The sequence below is a fragment of the Aptenodytes patagonicus genome, chromosome 2 (assembly GCF_965638725.1).
Source record: "Aptenodytes patagonicus chromosome 2, bAptPat1.pri.cur, whole genome shotgun sequence".
NCBI classification, from domain to species: Eukaryota; Metazoa; Chordata; class Aves; order Sphenisciformes; family Spheniscidae; genus Aptenodytes; species Aptenodytes patagonicus.
This window is the reverse complement of record NC_134950.1, coordinates 52,355,665-52,380,280: the sequence shown is the minus strand read 5'-3', so window position 1 is coordinate 52,380,280 and position 24,616 is coordinate 52,355,665. Positions and strand designations below refer to the sequence as shown.

Genomic DNA, 24,616 nt, shown 5'->3' with positions numbered 1-24,616 from the left:
ACCAATTTCTATCCCATTTGGGAAATCATTTAACAGAAACCAGGTACAACACTGAACAGTAAACATCTTAATGCAAGCCTCACTGCTTCTGAAAGAAGCGAACCCAAACTGTAGTACACACCATTCCTGCTAGGTACTTCCTTCAGCATATGCTACTGATCTTGGCTGCAAATACCCAGAGAAAAAATTGCAAGATTAGTCATTCTCTCACACACTGATTCTAATTCAAAACTAGTAATCAAAACCTGCTGAAGTAGTAGTCCATCCAAAAGAATATCTCAGTCACAGCTGTCCATTGCCAGGTGCTTTCTTGTTTTCTCTTAAAAAATGATGCCAGTAGGTTCTCCAGAACATGTAAATTATATGTTGCTTTGGTGAAGGGGACAGTGACAAGAGGACCTTCTACTACCTCCAGATTACAGAAGGGTCAAGAACAGGACAAAATCCTGATGAGTGAATAGGCTGTGCCACAATGTCTCCATCCTCTCTAGAGAGACAGTGAGATCTAGAAGCATAAAGGAGATCTTTGCTTTCATTAAAAGCATCCATCCCTATCCTCATCAAGACAGTACTGAAATTAAGCCAGTTGCTAGGGAATGAAAAGAACTGCCAGCTGGTGCTGAGGATATGTTAAAAAAGTGGACTGGCACTCCAGAGAATCTTCTCACAAGTTTCCCCAAATTTGTCAGTCTAGTTCTGTGCCAAATTATCATATAACATATCAAAGCATTAGTTTGGTGGGTACTATATATAACCAGTAGGATAAGTAGAAGCATTTTTACTTGTGGACAAGTGCGATACATAAAATACAGATTTCTCCAGAGATCGTAAGCCCAGGTAGTCAGGAAAACACTGTTGTGTATGCAAATATCACAGAGGAAGACACACTCCAGCAGTGTAACACAACTTGGGCCTCAGCATCCTGACCACATGACGAGCTATAAATCCCTTCAAGATAAGTATTCCACCTCTCTATTGAAAGAGCTGCTCAACTGTGCCAGCAGTTATCATGACAAAAAAGGCATGAAGCAAACCCTGTAACATAAAGGAAAGAGTCTGCCTCCTGTAAGGCTCCTTTCTTCTTTGGTACCATCCGGGACTGTCTTGTTTTCAGACAAGAGTCACAACACACAATTCCCTCAATTTGAGTTTCTGCAACAGACCTAGGACTCCAGAGGCGGGAAGGGAAGAACGGGCAAGCTTCACCAGAACTGCTGACCACTCTCTGATATGCTTCTCAGTATAACAAGGATTTTTAAACACTACACATGATCAGTTCTCCTAATGCTGGTCTTACAGTGCCGAGAGACAATTATGCTGGACTGAGCTCAGCACCTGCAAACCTCTCCAGAGCTGTAGACACTGACCAGCCAGCCTCCTCCAGGGCATGTGTCTTAATACAACAAGAGCATACTAGACAATAAAGAGCATTAGAAGAATGAAACAAGACACTGTTGTAAGAAATTGCTCTCTAGAGATATCTCTCCCATTTTCCTGAGAAACGGCTCTCATTGAGAAAGTATGTCTACAACAGCTCCTGCCAAAGATATCAATCTCCAATCCCTAAACCTCAACTACCTCCTTTGACCCAATGAGCTTAGCAAGCCGTGACAGTTTGTTAGGTGTCAGAGTGAACAAGCCTAGTATTATATTGTGAGCACAGATCAATAGGCAACTCAAACTGAGCTTTTCCCTGTGTACTTGCAGCTAACTCTTTTCTGAATTAAGATTTGCATACTCCCCCGTCACTGCAAAAAAAGACATATTCACAAGTTGCTACAGAGCAGCTGTCAAACAGATGACGAGGAGAAAATGAGATTTTTTTTCTATTGAACTTAAGGGGGTGTGGGCTGAGGAGGGGGGAGAAGGAATAAGAGTCCCTGTTCAGAAGCCAAAATTTTTAAGTGATCTTTGAGACAAGACTAGGCTGACTAGGAAGCACTCCAGCTCATGAAACCTGAAGTGTCAGGGTAACAGTAGAAACACCAGCTACATTTTGCAAGAGTAGGAGAGCAAGGGGAAACAGCAGAAGCAATGACAGAAACTTAACTCAAGGGAAGTTCATCTCCTATTGCAACAACTGGTAAGTCTTCAGTTCCAGGCAGAAAAGTTTGGCCAATGTATTTGATTAATAAATACACCTGAGAAAGGTAGTGTTTAACCACTGGCAAGGTTGGGTTTTAATTCTGACCAGGTGTTTCCCATCCCTCTCTGAGATGCCTTGAATATAGTTAAAAGAATGAATTCAGGTAAGAAGTCCACAGGCAGCAGTGGTCTCGCAGAGGTTGTGGAGTATTTTTGGTACACTTGACAAACTACCCTAAATGTGGAAGGAAAGGCAGTAAGTTTCTATGCTTTTTGTACAATTTTTACTTTTAAGTGAGCTGATAACTGGAGACAAACTAGGAAGTGAGCAAAAGCAACAGAACTAGTCTATTACTTCTTGTACCATTTAGGAGCATTAGTTATAAACACAGCACCCATTAGTGGTACATAACAGTTCAAGCTGTACTATGACAGGTTAGCTTTAGTATAATCTAAATATTCCTGTAGCTAAATAACTGCTTTTATAGTAAGATTGCATCTATGTAATACCATCAATACCCCCCTCAACACACACAAAAGCTGTGTTTGCAGAAAACCTGCACCTCTCACATAAAACCTGTTAAAGAGAAAAATCAGGACAGTTCTAAGCTCTTCCCAAATTGGGTGTGCAATTTACATATAATCAGGGAATCTTATCTGCAAGGTAAAAATCAAGTACCTTCACCCTTCAATTCTTGACCTGCTTAGCCATTTTTTGGCATTGTGGATGGACTCTGAATTTTTATGCCGTTTTCATATGCTTCCTGAGGTCTTAACCAAAGCTAGTAAGTTCTCCATCTCTCTAGGAGATGCCATCGGTCTTAGTAAATTTTGCTACTTGTTCAGTGCTTCTTCCCTTCCCCAATGCCCCCCGCCTCTGCCCCACCCCGCTTTAAACATAGAAGAAGAGTTTGACAGGTTAAGCATTCAGTCCTGAAACCGAGAGCTCCAGCACTCCACGTGCTATTACACATTTATGCTATTACACATATGAGTTTAATTACACATTCCCACCACGCCCATGATGAGACACTGGGAAGCACTGTTAACTGCCCTATTGCTGTCAGAGTTCAGATTAATAATACCCTTAACTTTGCTGTTCTTAACACTGGATACCATGCTTCAGTAACACAAGTAACTCCCATTTCCTGTAGGTTCTTCCTTTCATGTTCAGTGTCTACTGCTCTCCCATCGCAGGGATTTATGAGTCACCGCAACAGTCAGAAAGCATTGACAACAGCATATCACTTAAAAATAAAAAGAGGAGAGACTTCAGCAAATAAACTACCACTTCAGTAAGCAATCTTACCATATTACAAACATCTTCCTCACCCCAGTTTTGGAAGAGAAAGAGGATATTTCTGTAATTGCACCCACAATTTCTACAAACAGAACTACACAACACAGACTTATCAGTGACCAATTTAGTCTAATGCCAACATTAGCAGGTAGCATGGCTCAGTTGGAGCAGATTTGCAAGCCAAACAGATGGTGCTGAGGACTTGACGCTTGAACTAGATACATCCTGGTGGCGTTCTCTTCAGATTAGCTCTACTCTCCTACCATGGACTGAGCGTCCAATAGCAACCAGACTGCATCTTCTGATTCAGCTTCATTCAGGAGTCTGGTTCATGCAATCAGATTGCTCTACAGTGTGAATGAGAGCATGGTAAATGGGGACAAGTAGCTGCTGTCGTAAACATATCCTTTCTAATACACTTCTTGTTCAAAAACCTGTTTGAAAAGTCTTGCATTGCTCTGAATTGTCACAGCTAGTGAAACTTCCATTGAGAGTAAACAAGCAGAAGTGTCTAATATGCAGACAATATTCTTTTAAAAAACAAAACAAAAAGCAGCAGTGGCTTCTTCTTTCAACCTGTCAAGTCAAAGCTAACGATTCTTCAGCTCGAAGTGCAAGCCTACTTATGCAATACTCTCACTTCTAAACTCACTCCTATGATGGAGATTTAAAAATTCAGAGAACTGTAACTAGAAAAAGATAGTATCCTAATAGAAAAAATACTCTCAAAGTAGTGGCATTTTTCCACTGACAGACATTATAACTTGTCACATCACTCCGTTAAAATACATTGGTGTTTGCTCAATCTCCTATACAGCCTAGTAAGATAATTCATGAATATCTATTTATCCAAAATCAATACCATTTAACTTAATAAAATACTATCAGACTGCAAATCAGGTTTAGCAAAAGCTTTGAAGACAAAGTCCTAGTATTTTAGATTTCTGGAGATACAAATTTTTAGCTTCTGACAATTAGGCCTAGTCACTGCTCTCTGTTATGAAAACATTTATGATCGTATCCCCTGTCTCATTAGCCCAAGAAAGAAGACCCACATTCCCAAACTGAGCCAGTGTTGTATATCCCCAACTCCTCTGCTCTCACTGTATTCCTGTCATACAGAGACAAGAAGCCTTCTAGTTGAGATTCCACAGACATGGCAGAAAAGCAAGAGGGTTAGAAAGTATTACCAGGATCCCAGTGATTAGCAAAAAAACCCCACCACAAAAAACTAATTCCTTTTGTGTTTACAGTGAAAGTCATAACATGCATCCAGCTGTCAGGAAAATGTGTCACATTTCCCTTTCACTAGACCCCTCCCAAAAAAAGTATCAGACTGCTCTTCCCCCAAACACGTGCCTCCAGAGACAGAGAGGACCCTAATCACTGCAAAGCACTGAATGTGAACAACCTAGAGAAGAGAATCTAACACAAGTCTGATGAAGTTGACAGACAGTCAAGAAAGTGAGTCTGTCCTGGAAAGTTATTTAGATTGCAATCAAGATGAATTATGTCAAGTAACTTCACCCGAAGGAGAGAGAATTGACATGTATGTTTTTATATGTGTGTATATATATGTGTGTATAGTTATGTATATGTGTGTGTGTGTATATATATATATACACGCTCAGCAAGTTTCACAGTTATACAAATCCACTCGATGTGATTTGTTTGCAGCTTCAAGTGACAAAAACACCATCCCTCCCAGCTAGAGGGGACGCTTTGGACACTTTCATTCAAGAAGATTTAGAGATTGGGTTAGTTATGGGATGTATAGACTAACAGCTCTTCAAAGCTGAGTATTTTCTCATATAGGCAAAGCGAGCCTGGCTGGAGAGACTACATTCCAGCAGCACCAGATAAACAACTGTTCTCTGCTTTGTTGTGACAAGCAAAAGAGCCTGAGGCCTTTCAGCAGAATTGTTCTTTTGGTTCTGGTTGAAGAACCTGTTTCTAGTGTTCCTCAATCTCTTCTCCTTGAAGGCTCGATAAATTTGTTACTGTGCCAAGCAGCAAAGTCTGCTGTTGATCCGCTGTGTTCCTGTGCTAGTGCTATACTTGAGCATGGACTCCACTTTGCCTGTTTTTATTCTCTGCTTAAGTTGCGCACTGCAGAACACCTATCAAGGAGTCTGGGAACACTGCTTTTCTCATCTGTCAGAAGCATCAGACAGTTCAGCTCGCAGAAAAAGTAACCCCATACTCGCTCATGAAGTATACCATCACAACCTAATTATCTGCTACAGTTAGACTATGCTCACCCTCAAGATTTTCCAGATCCTTCATAGTTGTAGACAGCTGTGCACTGCAGGATCACCCAGTTAGAGCTATTATTGAGCTGCACTGTGTACAGCCTCTCTATACAAATGCGTGTTGTAATCACCTTATGTCGTTGAGAGTTTTCCAAAATCACTATTTGCATGTTCTGCACATGAAAATATGAAAGATACTAAACTGAAGGCAGACAGGGAAAGAAAAGATATTTCAGAAATGCATGCAGGATTTTGATTCATCCTTTTCTTCCACCTGTGACACTGAAGGTATACAAAAGTAAAATAGAACAAGCCTTTCTTAACCTCATTATCTCTCAAAACTAGTGATTTTTATGGACTGATCTTAACAACAAAACAAATAAAAAAACCATACACCACCATGGAGAAAGCAAGTCAGAAGGCTACCAGATACAGTTACATCTCCTAAAATAGGAGTCTTAAGTTTTGCTATTTTAAAAAAGGGCGTAGACACCCAAGCAATCAGACCTTTCATGACTGCCCTGTGGTTTTGTAACTTTTTGTCATGCTAAGGTGAAACAATACAATTCTACAGGTGAACTCAGGCAAATTTTGAGAGGCCCGCTCATAAAACACATGAAGCACTCTCCTAAAATTAGTGCCACGTTAGAAAGGCAGAGATTTCACTTAAAGTGAGGCCGTTCCCACCCCCTCATCCCCCCCAACACATTCACCACACACGTGCTGGCTACACACTCACATTCTGGACATCATTACTTACCTGAAACAGCATCATAGAACTGCTCTTCACTGATGATGCTAAGAGGCGGAGATCCCTTAACCAGGGACTGCTCTAGTTCATGGTGTTCGGTAGCTAGCGTCTCTAACGCTTCTGACAAGATCTTGTTTTTCTCCTGCTCATGCTCCAGTTTCAAATTCCTCACCTATAAGTAGATACATGTATGAATAAAATCTCATCTCTCCGAAGAATGTGTAGCTAGAAGCTAATCAGAAAATAGACTCTAATAAATAAATGACAAACAGCTGGAACTGAAACCACATGGATTAATGAGAATATTACAGTATTTTTGTGATGACAATAAGGTTGTTACTCAGCATTTTCAGTAGTTGAGAAATCTGACAAATAAGATCTGACAGTATAAACCACAATTCCACAAAGTGAATTTGAGCCAGATAACTATACCTTAAAACTGAGGGGAAATACTTACAACTCTGCTTGGATGACCTTAACTATGGAGTTAGTGATCAGTTTCTACATGCACCAAGCTCCTTGTACTAGTCTGCTCTAATTTGGGCCAAGCAGCATCATCTAAATTGAATTGCAGAGCAAATGGGAATGTCAGCTACAAATAACTGCAACTGAACTATGAGCTGAAAACATTTAACCCTGAGGATTACAGAAGGAGGTTAAAAAAGATTCCTCTACTAACTGATTTAACATCGATATAAACAGCCCTCCCTCCCCACTCCCAAAACAGTTTACAGATGAGTTAGAAGCTAACAAAAAAAGAAGCCCGGCCACCAGATGGTGGACCTTTTTTTTAAGCCCACACATGCAATCGGCTCCAGAGAGGATGATGTTATCCACGTTTTGAGTCCAGGACTAGTAACGGGAGAGCAACATGTCCTTCCTATTTCCTCCTTGGTTTTTTGCTGGTGCTTTCCCGCCTCCTCTTTCTGCCAGAGGAGGGGAGAGGGCTGTAGCTGAAGGCTCAGGAAGGGCCTCTTCTCCCAGCCCAGCAAGGCTTCAATGTGCAGCTTCTCCTTCAGTCCCTAAACCCTTAACTCTTTTCCTTTCTCTTCCTTTCTCCCTTGCAGTTCCTTTTTAAAAGCATCCCCAACCCCTGCCTTGTCCTCTAGTTTACTCTCAAAGGTCAGTTTACAACGCTAATTCCCCCTCCACTAAGAACATGACAATTAATCTCTTGGAACAGTTACAGGGACAACTTACACACTTTCCTAAGCAACTTACACATATACCAACATCACCTTTTTGTATCTAATTTAAGAACTGTTCATGTGTCCCATCTGGTTACATTTTACATTAAAACTTTATTTTGGAGGCTTCAGCCCCCTCAGTTATAACAACCACTCTAATAGTGGATTCAGAGTCAGGCACAAATGAGGGGGTACAAATTTAGAGGCTAGAAAGGAGATATTAAAACAGATTTGCCACTACCAGAGAAGAGTTTCTATGCTGGCAGTAACATATCCTCTGCAGGAAGATTTATGGAAGAAATTTTCACCTCCTCAGTTGCGCCAAATACTGAATTCAACTGGTTTGGCTGCCAGGCTCTGAGAGTAAGGGGGCAATCCAATTAAACGATAATTAAAAAAGTATAAAATTGGGTTGCTAATTGAAAGCAATAAAACCACTAATTCACTTACTGTCTAATAGTTTTACCCTGAACAAAATGAAAAAAAGTCTGGACTAGTTATTGTCACTTTCATTTAAAGTTCACTCTGGCAGTACCAACGAAGCCCATTATTGCAATGTTTCATACAAATCGGACATGCCACTGCAAAAGATCTGTTAAGCAGTTTCTGCAAGGGTTACATTTTGTACACTATCAAACAGTTAAGGAACTGCCCATTTAGAGAAACAGCGTCGGTATTTCACTCTCCTGAGAGAGGGAGGGTGGAGAACTGAAGATATAATGGTACTTTTCATTCTTATTAAACAGCAAAGTAAAACCAGTTACTAAAATGGTATTTGCAATTTTTTTTTTGCAGTATTGAACTAGATGCCTTTATGCTCTAATGTTTTGTTTTGATAAATAATTTGAGTGATTTAAATCTTTACCTAAAACTTAAGTTTCAGTGTTATTTAACAGCAAATTGAAAGAAAATTGAAATATATCTGGCAAAACCCAGATGAACTTTTTTTTGCATCCTCTAAAAGCATCATAGTGTGACTAAACAAGCAACAACAGATACAGGCTTAAGACATCACGCCTCCCCCAAAAGAGTCTTTTATTGACTTTAAGGTTCCTCTGCCCTATCATAACGTAGAGCTATTCAGAATTGCAGAAGGTGTACTAGAAATAAATTCCCTTTTCGGAAAATAAATAGCCAGCTTTACAGTAAGGTTCACTTTTCTGTGTACTTCCAGGCTTCCTAGCTGCCAAACCCTTACTAGTACAGCAATTACACATTACTAGCAGGCAACAAAAAGCAGCTTTTCATCTGGTACATAAGCAGCACAACGCTAGCCAGAAGCTAAGGAAAAAAGAAAACATGTTTAAGTCTGTTGCTTGTAACCTTTGGGTTGTTCATTCACATCTGAATGAACTGGTTTTAAAGCAACCTTAATTCAAAACTTGGGGACTGGAGATGAAAGTCCAATATAAAACTTCTGTCAACAGTACTGAGCTTGTGGGACGGACACACACATTCAGAGAGCCGAGAGGTGGCTCTACAAACCTCTACAGCCTAGTACTCAGTGAAGGGTAAGAGTTTACACTAGCAGCTCTTTGAAGGTAGTAGTCTGGAAATACTGTCTGTAACTATACTGCGTCCTTAAGCACCAAAACAGTTCTATGGTGTCAATATGAGAACTAATTAAAAAAAAAGTTCTACTACCATTATTTGACTGATTTCACCTGTAGAAAAGCAATGCTTGCAGAGATAGAGCTAGTACAACCTTCATGTACTCTACTTAAAAATACACGTATCACTGGAGAAATAACCTTGTTTGAAATAAGCATTCTGTTTATTTTTTAAACACAAGGCAGCTTTAAGCAGTATCACCATTTTGCCACCTTGTCTTTTATTATTGACGAGACACATCTCCTAAAACCTTCTTGCACTAATTTGACTGTAAAGGCAGGACGTTTTGGTTTTTTTCCAGAACCACACACTCCATTCTTCAAAGCTTAACAAGAAATATGCAGGCAGATTGGCACTATTTTCAAAGCATAAGTTTATTGAACAACATAACTGACCAACTGAGTGACAGGTTTTCCCAAAATGAAAGTAGTATATTGCTGTTATGCATAATTTTGCCGCACTATTTTTCATTCATAAGACTTGGCCAACAATTAAGTTCTGAGGTGAATTATTCCATCTTCCTGGCTACTCCACCACCATTTTTAGAGATGACACTTCAGCTTTATCCCTTTTCCCCAAAGTTTTTTCTTCCCCATCCTATCTTTCTTCAGTGTCCCAACACAAAACTGAAAGATTACAGGAACCTCCAGACTAGTTTTATAAATGCTTATTAACACAAAACCTTTAGGATCTATGTATAAAGGAGGAAGACGAGAATAAAACAACAAAAGAAAACACCCACTTTCAGAAGCATACATATTTCAGTCTATTAAACTGGACATAGACAGACGAACGTTTTTCAGTGGAATATCATCCGAGTACCACACTATTTTATACAGTGACACAAATATTTATATAAGGTAGTAAATATCATACCAAAATGATGCAGGTATCGATGTATACACAGCTCTGGAAATCCAGTCTGAGCATACCCAGGAAAATACCAGAAGAGGCATTTTATTGACAGCCTGCGTAAGGCACAGCTTGTGATACAGCCGTGGTTTCTGTACCTTTAGTAGTGGTGCCTGAGCTGAGGAAGAGACAGATGGCAATTCACATCATACTGGGTTCAGCTCCTCATCCTCCAGCTATGGAACGGCTGTCATCTTTTTGATCCCTGCCGCTGGTGCCCACAATGCCAGTGCCACCATCAGCATTGTAAGCTTTCCACTGAGCTTCACAGGGACAGCGGCACAGAGCACTCTAGCGAGCCCGGCATGAGGCCAGCTGAGTTCCCAACATTCAACTGGTCAGGCTTCCTACCTTACCCTTGTCAGGAGCTATACTGCACAAGAGCAATTACAGTTATCAATAAAGTTGGGCTTGTGCTTGCACTGTTAGACAATGACAGTTAAGATCAATCTTGTTTTCATCTCTAGAGAGAATATTATTATAGTGATACTTCAGATTTATAATTGCTGATGGAAACTATCTAGCTTTGTCTCACAGAAGTAAACAATCACTCAATCATTAACTTTACAGCTATAGACACAGCTATAACCTGATACACTGACACAGAACCACCAAGACTTCAGCATCTAGGTCAGTGCAATTTTTTTTTTTTTTTTTTTTTAAAATACTTCTCCAGCTGAAGAGGTTTGATATCCAAGTTCTGGTAACCGGTTTTACTTCTCATTTAACTGAATGAGTATCTGCTTCCAACAGCTTCCCATAAGTATTTGAGTCCTTTAGGCTGTAAGCACTGAATTGTGAGTTTAAATAGTAGAATTATTTTAGCAGTCAGACCTCTATTTATTTTATTTTTTAAAAGGAAAGCAACAAGCTATTTGCAGACACTTTGTTGCCTTTCCATGCTATTAGAAATCCTGCTAAGCACAAGAGCATGGTTTAAAAGTTAACTCCTTCACTGTGTATTACTAGCAGAAAGTTCACGTGCCTATTCCAAAAATATCGAAAAGCTTATCTGTGTGTAACAAACACCAGTCCCATTCCTTTCTGTACCCTCAGCTTCCATGAGGTAGGTGGGAGACTAGTAACGTGCACCAAACCACTATTTTTGGTTTTTGTTTTTTTTTTTTTCCTTTTTTAAAGCCTGAAGTCTTGAACTATATCGGCGCAGCCTGTAACCAAGGCTTCTCTATCATCTTGAAGACATCTCAGTACAATACACAAAATACTTGCTTTGTTTGGTGCTGGATGCTTTTAATTTAAATGAATGCCCAACAACAGGGGCACTTTTGTGGGGTAGGAAAGGGTCACACCACTGTATGCCCAGCTAATAAATGATTATCTCAGCAACATGCTATTGCAGCTGCGAGTAAATCCTAAAAAACAACACACAACAAGCAAGGCATAGAACAAACACCTCAACAATATGTAGGACTACCTGCCTTTAACATTAGAATAGTAAATTAAAAGACAGCATACCTTAACTCTAGGTTCTCCTAGACTGAGAGGGAGAAAAGACACTTCATAACACTGCAGTGTCATTTAGTTGAATTTTACCTTCAAAAGCACTTAACTTCAGTGTTAGGAATAAGAAAGCCCAAAATATGCAGACTTTCGAGTTGTGTAGGAAGGAAGAACTACCTCTTTCACATAGCAACCACCAGGGGATCTGAAGCCAGACTCTGCTGGAGTGCCAGTACGCTCCGTACCAATTCTCCTCTGCAGTAAGCTGAGTGCAGGAAAGCAGCCTACAACACTGCCTCACCAATGCTGTGACTACTCAGAAGTGGGGTTTTGGTTTTCAAGATGAATGGCTTTGTCCAACTGCCACAGAAATTCCATCCTCCCAAAAATGTCACCGCTTATGGGACATTTGCCACAAAGCACAGGCGCAAGGTGCAAGATTTCCATAGTAAGCTAAGGGCTAGTCTAACACCTGGCTGGAAATGAACATGTAACCGAGGAATTAGAAAAATGCTGCTATAGTAGAACCGACAGTTTTCTGTGGACATCTCCTGACATTAAGAAATGTAATCCTGCTTTCTGTAATGGAGTAAATGCCAATCAAACCTGCAATTTGTTTCACACTACATCTATTTATACGAAACTGTTAGTTTCCAGGGTCAGCTACTCCAACAGGACATGCTATCCTGAAAGACACAACACAGAGCTTTCTAAGTTCTAAGTTCTAACACATTACACTATGGAAAACTACTCACAGGAAGCGCTGGGAATCCGAAGCAAGGATTCTTTCCCTTCTTCTGTGATCTTCATACCAAACAAAAACCCGTACCAAAAATCCCGAGGCTAACAGTGCAAATCACAACCTCAATGCAGACAGTTTGATATATACACTGTTTGTCTATTCTAACAGACAAGCTCACATAGTTGCAATTTTGCTCTTAGTACAATACAGTCCCTATTGCTAGTGCCTCCTTGTATAAGCCAGTTCTTTGTGATGACCAGTTTAAACTAGTGCTGAGTAAATCTGTTATTCTTTTACATTTAATGTAGAATGAGAACTACATAGTTTCAAGAAGAGTCAGGTCTGCCTCCATGTCTTGAACAAAACCTGCCTTTTCACTTCTTCATGGAAGAAACAAAGACTTTGAATATCTTTCTCAAGGCATCTCTGTTTAGAAATGGAACAGTTCTATATATTTTGTTAGCTAACTTTGAAGCATGCTGCTGCAACACTAAGTCTACAGGATATGCTTCTATGAAAAAAGTGCTTTTAGATTTTCTGCTACCTAGAATAGGACTAAGTTGTTGCTTAAGCTGCTACCGAAGTGAAAACTGAAACCAGTTGCTCATAGTTCTCATAGTTTTAACCCCATTTGAGCTTCAATAGAAGTGCACACACCTGCAGGGCTACAATCTTATTGGCATCATGGAGACATGGTGGGATGGCTCCTATGACTGAAGTGCTGGAATGGAGGGGTACAGGCTCTTTAGGAAGGACAGGCAGGGGAGATGAGGAGGGGCTGTCGCTCTGTGTGTCAATGACCAGCTAGAGTGCATGGAGCTCTGCCTGGGGATGGATGAGGAGCCGACCGAGAGCTTATGCTCAGGATTAAAGGGAAGGCAGGGACAGGTGACATTACAGTGGGGGTCTGCTACAGGCCACCTGACCAGGAAGACTGAGCGGATGAGGCCCTCTATAGACAGATAGGAGCAGCCTCACGCTCACAAGCCCTGGTCCTCATGGGGGACTTCAGCCACCCCGATACCTGTTGGAGGGACAACATAGCAGGGCATAAGCAATCCGAGAGGCTCCTGGAATGTGTCGATGGTAACTTCCTTCTCCAAGTGGTACAGGAGTCAACGAGGAGAGGTGCTATGCTGGACCTTGTTCTCACCAACAAGGAGGGGCTGGTGGGGAATGTGAAGCTCAAGGGCAGCCTTGGCTGCAGTGACCACGACATGGTGGGGTTCCAGATCCTTAGGGCACCGAGAAGGGTGCACAGCAAGCTCACTACCCTGGACTTCAGGAGAGCAGACTTTGGCCTCTTCAGGGATCTGCTTAGCAGAGTACCATGGGATAAAGCCCTGGGGGGGAAGAGGGCCCCAAGAAAGCTGGGTAATAGTCAAGGATCACCTCCTCCAAGCTCAGGAGCGATGCATCCCAACAAAGAGGAAGTCAGGCAAAAACGCCAGGAGGCCTGCATGGATGAACCAGGAGCTCCTGGACAAACTCAAACACAAAAAGGAAGCCTACAGAGGGTGGAAGCAAGGACAGGTAGCCTGGGAGGAATACAGAGAAATTGTCCGAGCAGCCCGCGATCAGGTTAGGAAAACTAAAGCCCTGACAGAATTAAGTCTGGCCAGGGACATCAAGGGCAACAAGAAAAGCTTCTATAGATACACTGGTGATAAAAGGAAGACTAGGGAAAATGTGGGCCCTCTCTGGAAGGAAACGGGAGACCTGGTTAACTGGGATGTGGAGAAGGCGGAGGTACTCAACGACTTTTTTGCCTCAGTCTTCACTGGCAAGTGCCCAAGCCACACCGCCCAAGTCGCAGAAGGCAAAGGCAGGCACTGGGAGAATGAAGAACTGCCCACTGTAGGAGAAGATCAGGTTCGAGACCATCTAAGGCACCTGAAGGTGCACAAGTCCATGGAACCTGATGAGATGCATCCGCGGGTGCTGAAGGAACCGGCGGATGAAGTTGCTAAGCCACTATCCATCATAATTGAGAAGTCGTGGCAGTCCAGCGAAGTCCCCACTGACTGGAAAAGGGGAAACATAACCCCCATTTTTAAAAAGGGAAAAAAGGAAGACCCGGGGAACTCAGGCCAGTCAGTCTCACCTCTGTGCCTGGGAAGATCATGGAACAGATCCTCCTGGAAACTATGCTAAGGCACATGGAGGACAGGGAGGTGATTTGAGACAGCCAGCAAGGCTTCACCAAGGGCAAGTCCTGCTTGACCAACCTAGTGGCCTTCTACGATGGAGTGACTACATCAGTGGACACGGGAAGAGCTACAGATGTCATCTATTTGGACTTCTGTAAGGCATTTGACAAGTTCCCCCAGAACATCCTTCTATCTAAATTGGCAAGATATGGATTTGATGGGTGGGCTGTCCAGTGGATGAGGAACTGGTTGGATGGTCGCATCCAGAGGGTAGTGGTCAACGGCTCAATGTCCAGATGGAGATCCGTAACAAGTGGTGTCCTGCAGTGGTCTGTACAGGGACAAGTACTGTTTAATATCTTCATCAATGACATGGACAGTGGGATTGAGTGCACCTTCAGCAAGTTTGCAGATGACACCAAGCTGTGTGGTGCGGTTGACACGCCAGAGGGATGGGATGCCATCCACAGGGACCTTAACAGGCTTGAGAGGTGGACCCGTGTGAACCTCATGAAGTTCAACAAGGCCAAGTACAAAGTCCTGCACCTGGGTTGGGGCAACCCCCGCTATCAATACAGGCTGGGGGATGAAGGGATTGAGAGCAGCCCTGCCAAGAAGGACTTGGGGGTACTGGTGGATGAAAAGCTGGACATGAGCCAGCAATGTGTACTCACAGCCCAGAAGGCCAATTGTATCCTGGGCTGTATCACAAGAAGCGTGGCCAGCAGGGCGAGGGAGGGGATTCTGCCCCTCTACTCTGCTCTGGTGAGACCCCACCTGGAGTACTGCGTCCAGCTCTGGAGCCCTCAGCATAAGAAAGACATGGACCTGTTGGAGCGGGTCCAGAAGAGGGCCACGAAAACGATCACGGGGATGGAACACCTCTCCTATGAGGAAAGGCTGAGAGAGTTGGGGTTGTTCAGCCTGGAGAAGAGAAGGCTTCAGGGAGACCTGATTGCAGCCTCTCAGTACTTAAAGGGGGCTTATAAGAAAGATGGGGACAGACTTTTTAGCAGGGCCTGTAGTGACAGGACAAGGGAGAATGGTTTTAAACTAAAGGGGGGTAGATATAGACCAGATACAAGGAAGAAATTTTTTTATGACGAGGGTGGTGAAGCACTGGCACAGGTTGCCCAGAGAGGTGGTAGATGCCCCATCCCTGGAAACATTCAAGGTCAGGTTGGACGGGGCTCTGAGCAGCCTGATCTAGTTGAAGATGTCCCTGCCCATGGCAGAGGGATTGGACTAGATGACCTTTAGAGGTCCCTTCCAACCCAAACTATTCTATGATTCTAAGTTTTCCAGAATGAAAATAAATAAAAGGCTTGATTTTTACCTCTACTTATGGGACTTAACTCCCACTAAGCACACATTAATGTATGATATGAATATGTATAATCCTGCTTTTCTCCTAACCCTCCCCCCCCTCCACCCCCAAAAACCAGGAACAGTTTTAGTTTCAGTATGTTTTTTTGCAAGCATGCCTCAGGTATTTGAAGTACTAGAGAAAGGAACAAGTGCTTTATTAATACTCCTATGACACATCATAAAACTGCAAGTGCAACAGCTCACATTAAAGCAAAAGCAAAGTGTTCCCAAACAGATGCAATCAGTTTCATGAACACATCACTAGATTCCTAAAGCATGTAAATATTTCATACAAAACTTTCAGAATTCTTATCTGTTTACGCATAGGCCTTTCCACACAGAGTCCCCCTGCTGATTCACCACTCCCCACCACCATCAACCACAAGGAATTTGTGACAAACATCTGCTATCTTAACATATGTTAAGGCCTTGTATCGTAACTCTCCATTTGCTGCAGTAAACTAGCTTTTGTAAACTTCATCATAGCCTCAGCTCACCCCAGAGTACAGAGGACTGATCCAAAAAAGTCATGCTTTACTTCAACCGTTCTTTCTTGCTTCAGTTTTCTCTCTGTGCTGCAAGTTTACCATTTACCCAGCTTCAGAGATCTATCAGATCTCTAGTTAAAGATAGCATAGTTAGGTAGCACTTGCCAGTGACTTGAACTACTGCTAGTGCAATTACTGAAATGCAAAACAAGATGTTATCAGTTAATCAAGGAGGTAAGCTGAGCTCACTGATGACAGGTAAAGGGTTACTTACTGTATCACAAGACAGCATCAGTCTTCATCTCAGAAGTCTGGCCAGCTGACTCTACAGCTACAGCTGAGTACCACATATCTTACTGAGACCATCAAATTCAAAATAGAAAAGAAACTCAGAAGGCTAACATAACATTTTGCTTTCTTTCAGACCCATATACAGGAAACATCACCAATAAAGTCCCTTTCTGTACAAAGGCTGAAAGATCCCCATACACACAAGCAAATCCCATACATACCAATTCGAAGTCCTGGTAATCTATTAACTTACATCCCAACTCAAAGCCTATAGAAGAAACCAAAGACTTCGTAAATCAAGTCATAAGACTCTGCCTCAGTCATTCCCCAGATGAACACAAGGATTCATTGTAAGTCAACTATGAACATTCACCTCAAAATTTCAAGAGGAGGAGTTTAGCAGGGCTGATTTGGAAAGGCTACATTTCATTCTTCTGAGTACAGAGTTACAATATTTCCCTACATTTGATTTATTAAAATAATAAAATTCTGCTAATGAAGGAAAGGACCAGATATGATCATAAAACTTAGAAGGAGACAGTGGAACCACTGCTAGAAGCAAGAGCCAAGCTATCATCCACACAGAAGAAACCCAGACTTTGGCAGGATCATGTCAACACAGACAGATATTAAGGCAGTAAGAGAACTGTTATTCAAGAGAAGAGCTGGAGATGCTGAGCAGTCAGCACCCTTCTTCCAGCATACAAGTCTACTATAAAAATTCATAATTCAAGACTGCCTGGATTAACAGTTTCTGAACTATCTACATGCTAGGGACAAAGACTGTTTGCCTCCCACCTTTCCCTCCTAAGACAATGACAATTCCCCCTCAACATGGAGCTCGCTGCCTTCCTTCCCCTCTCCTGTTTCCACATTTGGCTATGTCAAAGTTTGTTTATTCAGAGGCTGATGAAGCACCGGTTTTAACCAGCGGAGAATGTTGCAGTTCTGAGCCAAGAACTCATCTAGGAGCACAAGAACAAACTGCAAAGACTTCATGTCTGATTGCAGATTAGGAGGATGGTTTTGGCTTAAAAAGGTTGGGTTTAAGCTTTTCTATCAAGAGAAACTGCTTTCTTCAAAGTGATTCTGCACTGGTCAAGACTTAACAGAGCTTTTTCTGGTTTGTTTCTAAAGTGAGACTTAATGGCAATTCCAAGTATTCCTCTAAAAAGTATTTGTTTTTTTACATTTTACTTAGACAACTTAACTGTAAACTGATAAATCTCACAAAGTCTACTTAGGTTTGAGAGCTGCAGAAGTTGCCAGTTTCCAGAGTGCATTCTGTCCCTACTCATGCTCCAGTATTACAATAACGATTAGTCAAATATCAAGAGTTCAAACAAAAAGCCTTCTGTCATTTTCTGTTAAGTATTGCTTCTATTCTGAGTAAAGCTGAAATTAAATATGGCTGCTGTTCACATTTGCTAATAGCTTATGCCAAAACAAGCTGGGACTGAATGACATCAGCAGTGATGTACATGTTTGGGAAGCTTGTTTCAAGTTGCAGAGCTACAAGATTACCAGAAAAAAAACCCACAGCCCAAAGATATTTTGCTGCTGTAGTGACATTAAGCATCTATTTCCTCAAAGGCATACGCCACAGGTAACCTTACCCAAACTAAGGGTCTCATTCAAGCTGATATATTATACTGATGCCAGCAGGACTAAAACAGTATATTGCTGCATGTTTTCAGATCTGGTAGGGACTTTTTTTTGCATCTTTTCCCTTTGAGAGACTCTGGACATCTTTGAAGTTTGCCAGTCTCACAGAGAAACCAGACTTTAAGATGTAAGGTTTCTTAAGAATGCACACAGGAAACATTTCCTTTTTATTCTTAAGGACTGTTTTGAAAATAGATCTTAAGGCAGTTTTGATCTAGCTACTTCCCTTAAGTATTTTTCAGTATACACCACTGATTACTTTGATCAACCCCTTTGTATCCCCTCCCTCACACTTCTTCCCAGTTGGATCACAGCGGATGCATGTATTAATGTTTTCTCTTTTGAAGCAACTGTCGTGTTTTTGCTATGTTTTTGTTGGCTCTTACTGGCTTACTAGTGCTGCTACACAACTGGATGCGTTGTCGATGCAGAGTGAAACCAGCTTCCTATTAAAAAAATTAACATTTCTGAAGCTGGTTGTCTGTTCTACAAGCTCTGCATTAGGAATCTTGTTAATTATTTATGAAGAACAACTGAGTTTTTTTAAAAAGCAATTCCAAAACAAACAGGCATGCTGTACAGTTATTCTGCATTTATGAAAAAACTCAGACATCTTATTTGCTAGTTTTTATTTCATTTTGGATGCTAACCAAACTAGTTAAAAAAGAAAAAAGTTGAACTCCTACGTAGGCCAGAAGTCAACAGTGAGTTTCACAACACAGTGCTGGAGTTCTGATCCCCAAATGAAATGCACCTTGGAAAGCATTCTCATTTGCTATAGCCCAGAACAGGCTCTTCTCAACTTTCCAGTATTAAAGAATCAGACTTCACAGACAGACACAAATGCAGAAATCCCATTACCACTTCAGATTTTAGAAGGACTTGCAGCATTAAGAAGTTTGTCTCTTCTTAGGGATGGATTTTCCTCTGAGACACTGCTTTTAGCTTACCCCTAAGCAGGCAACAGCCAGCAGACATCAGCTAGGCCCTGGGTAGGCTGACAAGACATTTCCTGAAATTAGAGTATGTCGTACAGAAGTTCATCCTGCAGTTTGGGCAGACAGATAACTATGCTATGGGCTATGGAAATCCAAATTGAAGGTTCAAAACGTTAGATCAAATTAACAAAAAGATACTTGCATATTGAGAATGAAATCTGAAATACTGCCTCCCAGTTCTTGTTTTTGTTAGAAATAATTGCTAGAGTCTAAACCCACCACAGTTATCCCAAAATATGATACCTACTGATATATGTCAAGGAGACATTATAGAACACCACCACTGCCATGCAGAACAGTTAGATAATCCAAATATTCTCACTCAGTGGAACAGATCTTCTCTCCTTATGAATGACCTCAAACACTTTTGTCTTTATCTGGTGGGGTTTTTTTTTGTTATTGGGGGGGTTGTTTTTTACTTTGTTGCAAGAATTCAGTGTGTTACTCATTGCTACTCAGGTCCTTCTTGTGCAAAAAGTAACTAAAGATGAATTGAGTAGATAAAACAAGCCTGCTTCTCCCTGAGATACATTCTTAACAGTATAGCAAAGCTTTTTACTGATAAATCTTCTATTTATTACTCCCCAATATGCAATTCAGTAGCATCTACAGTTCAGAAGAAGAGGCCCCAGCTTAAACTTCTAGTAAGCTCTTTTATGAACTTCTCCAATAAAAACCACTGGCTGCTAGAATAAAACTAGAAGGTAGATTTGATGAAAGTCTAATTCTAAAGGAACACCAAGAGTTCCCCCCACCCCAAGCTGAAGAAGGATCCGTCTGTCTAGTGACACATCGTTTTTTAGATTCAATAAATTGTATGTGGGAGCAAAGACAATAGTAAACACTGACCATATGTTATCAGCCTATCTGTGACACATGGTTCCCTGAAATTGTCTAAAACTACTGTACTGGACTGCCTCTTAAGTACTGTGTGGATGTCTGAGGGCGGTTCAGGCTAGAGGAGAGAAGGCTCAGGGCGGATCTCATCAACCTACATAAATACCTGAAGGGAGGGTACAAAGACGATGGAGCCAGGCTCTTTCTCAGTGGTGCCTGCTGATAGGACAAGAGGTAATGGGCACAAGCTGAAACACAAGAGATTCCCTCTGAACATCAAGAAACACTTTTTTACTGTGAGGGTGACCGAGCACTGGCACAACTTGCCTAGAGAGGTGGTGGAGTCTCCATCCTTGGAGGTACTCCAAAGCCATCTGGACATGGTCCTGGGCAACCAGCTCTAGGTGGCCCTGCCTGAGCAGGGGGGTTGGACCAGAGGACCTCCAGAGGTCCCTTCCAACCTCAACCATTTTGTTATTCTGTGAGATTAGAGTTTAGCCCTTAGCCTGAAATGTGGCTTCAGAGCTGGAGGAGATACAGGTCAGACAAAACTAGATTTCTGCTATCCATAGGCACAGATGCAACTGTCTAAGGTTTGAAGCTGTCTTAAAGGCTCAGCCAGCTCATTTTCACCTCAGTTTGGTTTGTCTGACCTTGCAGCAAGGTGTTTCACTGGAACAATAGACAATCCAATTTGCATGCATAGCACAGAATACTTCCACAATTAGTAGTCTTGTTGGCATTTCCAGAAAGGTATAAACTACTGACATATGGATTACCACATTACTTAGAAGAGCTATACCATTATCTTGACAACTTAAGATTATTCCCCACCACAATGATAAAAATCCCTGTGTATGACTCTGCTCCATTAGTTCATGTCTATCAGTTCAAACCCTCCAAGTTCCTGCAGATGCTCTTCTGTTACGATAGACCTGCACAAGGCCTGGAGGCTGACTGGCCAACTAAACTGAATGCTTCCAGACAAGGCAAGAGTAATTTTGTTCTCCCTGCCCTTTCTCCCACCATAGCTCTTGACTCAAAAAAAAGGTATCTGCAATAGCAACACTATTAAATTTCAAGATTAATAGGAAGCTGTATTTTTGTTCAAGGGTCAACATATCTAAATGAGCTTATGTTGTGGAAGCAGTGTAGCTTTGGCAGCACAAAACTCTCCAAAGCAGATGAAAAAGTTTACAGTCTGCTTCTGTGACTAAACTTTTCTACTTCTAAGCTAAGGAGTACCCCTACATTATGATGTACACTGCAGACTTCCTTCAAATAGGCACGCTTTAAAGCCATTCTCAAAGTCTCCTAGCGTACCTACGGCTCCAAGAGTTATTGCATTGATGTCCAAGTTTTAACACTAATAATGTAGCAGTGACAAGTATGAGAGGAGGGAAAACATTCCTATTCAAATCCACTGACTGAGTCCATGTTTACCTTACAAGCGGCTTAACATGCAGCTATGCAAGCAAAGTAAGCACATCACAGGTGTCACTCCCAAATGCATTCTATAAAGACGAGATATTCAGATGAGGGCTATCCTTACATCAAAGCTGGACATCCTTTTATACTGGACTCTTCAGGATATTCAAAACAAATGGATACACTTTATTTGTAAGAGGCCCTCTATCTTACCACTCCTTTGCAGCAACATTCAGCTCAGCTCTTTACTATAAATGGAGCATCATTTGCTTTGTGTGTGTTTATCAGCTATCCTTATAGGATAGCATAGGCCTGCGTTTCCCATTTGTACATAACACTGAACACGTTTATTTTTAAAGTATATTATTGATGCATTTAAAAGGGGGTGATGTTAAGAACAATACAAGCACTCTGGAGAAAGAGGTTACTAACATTCCTTGATGACCAGGCCTGGCATGTACCATCAAGGAAAACTATAATACCAGTGATTTATTTTCAGTACATAAACACTTTCTAAACACAGCCTATTTACCAATTCTATTGATAACCTCAGTGACTCAGCATTGTACAAACGCATTTTTTCACTGGACAGCACAGCAAGCAGAGATAACACGCTTCTGAATATTAATATTAAAACCAAAAAAGCTTTTGAAGTCACTGGTAGTCTGGGAGAGAGAGAGAGGCCAACAAGTACACGTTTGCTTCACAAGATTAAAAATCAGACAAGAGGTCAAATTCCACAATGGCTTACCTCTATTATAAAAATGGTATTAGCTCTGAGGAGTCATTGAATAAAAAAAGTGAAAAAAGCAGTTTTGGTTGAAAAGCTATGATTGTTGCCAGGTGAAGTGGAAAAAAAAAAAGACAACACCCTCACACACACACACTAGTACTGTCTAAATGGGAGATCATCCATTTTATTCTTCATGGCTAGAAGACCCCTATATTTCATGGAACTGGAAGTGACTAAAATACACCAACTAAAAACACAGCAAAGAACAGCAGAAAAGTAAGTTTAGACTCAGTCAACCTCCTTTATTCAAGGAAAGGCTACACAATTGCACATGGACAGCCTACTAGGCCATAAGGCAAGAGATCTGAAGTCACTGACGTTTAAGAAGGCCAAATAAAACATATCAAAAATCCCACCACATGGAGAACTTAAGATGATTTGACAACAGTTAAGTGACACGAACCCTTAAGTTACTTAAGCTACTCAAAGACAACGCCTTTCAAACAACCTCACACAAACCATATGAGTAATAAAAAGTTAAATATCGTTATCTCCCTCAAAAGCACGTGTTAATACCCAGTACTGGACAGGGTACATGAAATTTGTTTTTCATATGTGTAGAAGTAATTTTTTCATTATTATCCTAAGAAAATAGCTTTTATCAGCTTTACAAGGAAAAAGGCATTATAAAACCCCTAAGTTTCAAGAAAGGTCAAGCAGGAGAATACATCTCCAGAGAATTAGTAAACGTGTGCGACCGCAGTCACACAGTTCAGCATTCTGACGTTTTATGCAGCTGAGAGACAAAACCAGACCACTCAGCCAGACTGCCACTGCATTCAAGTATCTCACACACTTGCATGCAAAATCCCAGCGAACATAATCCCAGCGAACATAAAGTTAACAAGTATGGTGCTACGCACAGAGGTTCAGCCTTAAATCCTGTTTTTTGCTGCTTCATTTTTTTCCTGAAATGTTACCAGTGCTTAGCTGACAATACACTGGCTGTCTGGGAGCTAGCAAGTTTTAGAACTCCGCTGTTCATCCATTCTTCCAAAACACAGCAGATACACAGTAAGCCAGAACACAGTAAGCCAGAACACTGAAAACAAGCTGATCAGCTTTACGTGCCGTTATGAAATCACAATGACACTAGAAGGATAAAAGTGCACACCCTTCTCACTCCAGTTTGTTTTCCAAGCATGACGGAGAAGAAAACAAACAATATCCTCATAGCAGTAAGTAGCGAGAACACAGAAAGAAAATTTCCATGTTATGTATTTCTTTTTTGTTCCTCTTTATCAGCTTACACAGAGACAAGAACACCATTTTTCAAATACATTCACAGAAAACAGAATTGCTAATTCCTATTTTAGAAGCTTACTATATCAAATACTGTTCTATTAAACTGGATTGCTGCTTGATCTTTCCTCCCTGCAGCCTCAGCTAAGCCCCTTTTCTCCATGTCTTTGCATTAAAAAATAAAATTCCCAAACAAATCGTAGACGAGACCTCAGAAGTAAACCTCAGAGTGAGAGCTGCAGAAGCCTAGTGAGAAGGGGTCTCATCTCAAACTAATATGCTTTTACACTGTGTTTCCCCAGAGGCCCATGAACAGATTCCAAGTTAGTTTACACAAGGCTGCTTAAGAACTACCAAGAAAAAAAACAACAAACTACAAGCCAAGCTTTGCAAAAGCATTAATCCGCTCTGGAAAGTGCAAGAACACGTTAGCAGTGTACTTTGAGTTGGGCAATGCAGTACCGAGTGGAGAATGCCTTCGGACAAGTTGTGTGAGCCAGCTTTCACACAGGCTTGTAGAGCTACAAGTCAGCAAGAGTTTCTCTGTCACTAGAAATTCGTATGTCACTTTGCACATAGATTACATTCAAACATATCACCAGCTACAAAGAAAAAGGTTAACTTTTGAAGTGCACACTCTTAAGGGGGAAAAAAAAAAAAGTTGGGACCCTGTTGTACTACAAAGACCAGTAGCATTCATCTTTTGCCCTATAGTAACATCCAGGCATCCTGTCAGCCAGGACCATCTGCCACCCAGAAGCCTTTTGTATATACGGTACTCAACCAAGGATCTCATCAACTTGCTTCAAAATGTAAGCATTCTGTCAACACACATAATACCCTTTTATAAAAGAAAAGCAGTAATATTTACTTATCTTTTCCCTGAACCGAGTCCCAGTATTTGTTATTTTAACAAGCTTCCGTCTGGGCTGCTGCTTAGCTTCTCTGCCCACTCTGGTGACCTATTCAGTCTTGGCTGCTCTAGGAAAGTCTCTGAAAAAAAGTTATGTTCTTTAACTCCCCTATCTCCTAGATACTTTGGACTCACTAAACTG

The 24,616-nt window shown here is 41.3% G+C and overlaps 1 protein-coding gene across 7 annotated transcripts in view; it reads right to left on the bottom strand.

Moving 5' to 3' along the window:
* Positions 1-24,616, bottom strand: part of OSBPL1A (oxysterol binding protein like 1A) — an 83,961-nt gene that overhangs the window by 25,214 nt on the left and 34,131 nt on the right. For all 7 annotated transcript variants that reach the window (XM_076329823.1, XM_076329820.1, XM_076329822.1 and 4 more), the window contains one exon: positions 6,398-6,560. In XM_076329823.1, the coding sequence (XP_076185938.1) occupies positions 6,398-6,560 (163 nt within the window). The remainder of the gene's footprint in view (positions 1-6,397; positions 6,561-24,616) is intronic.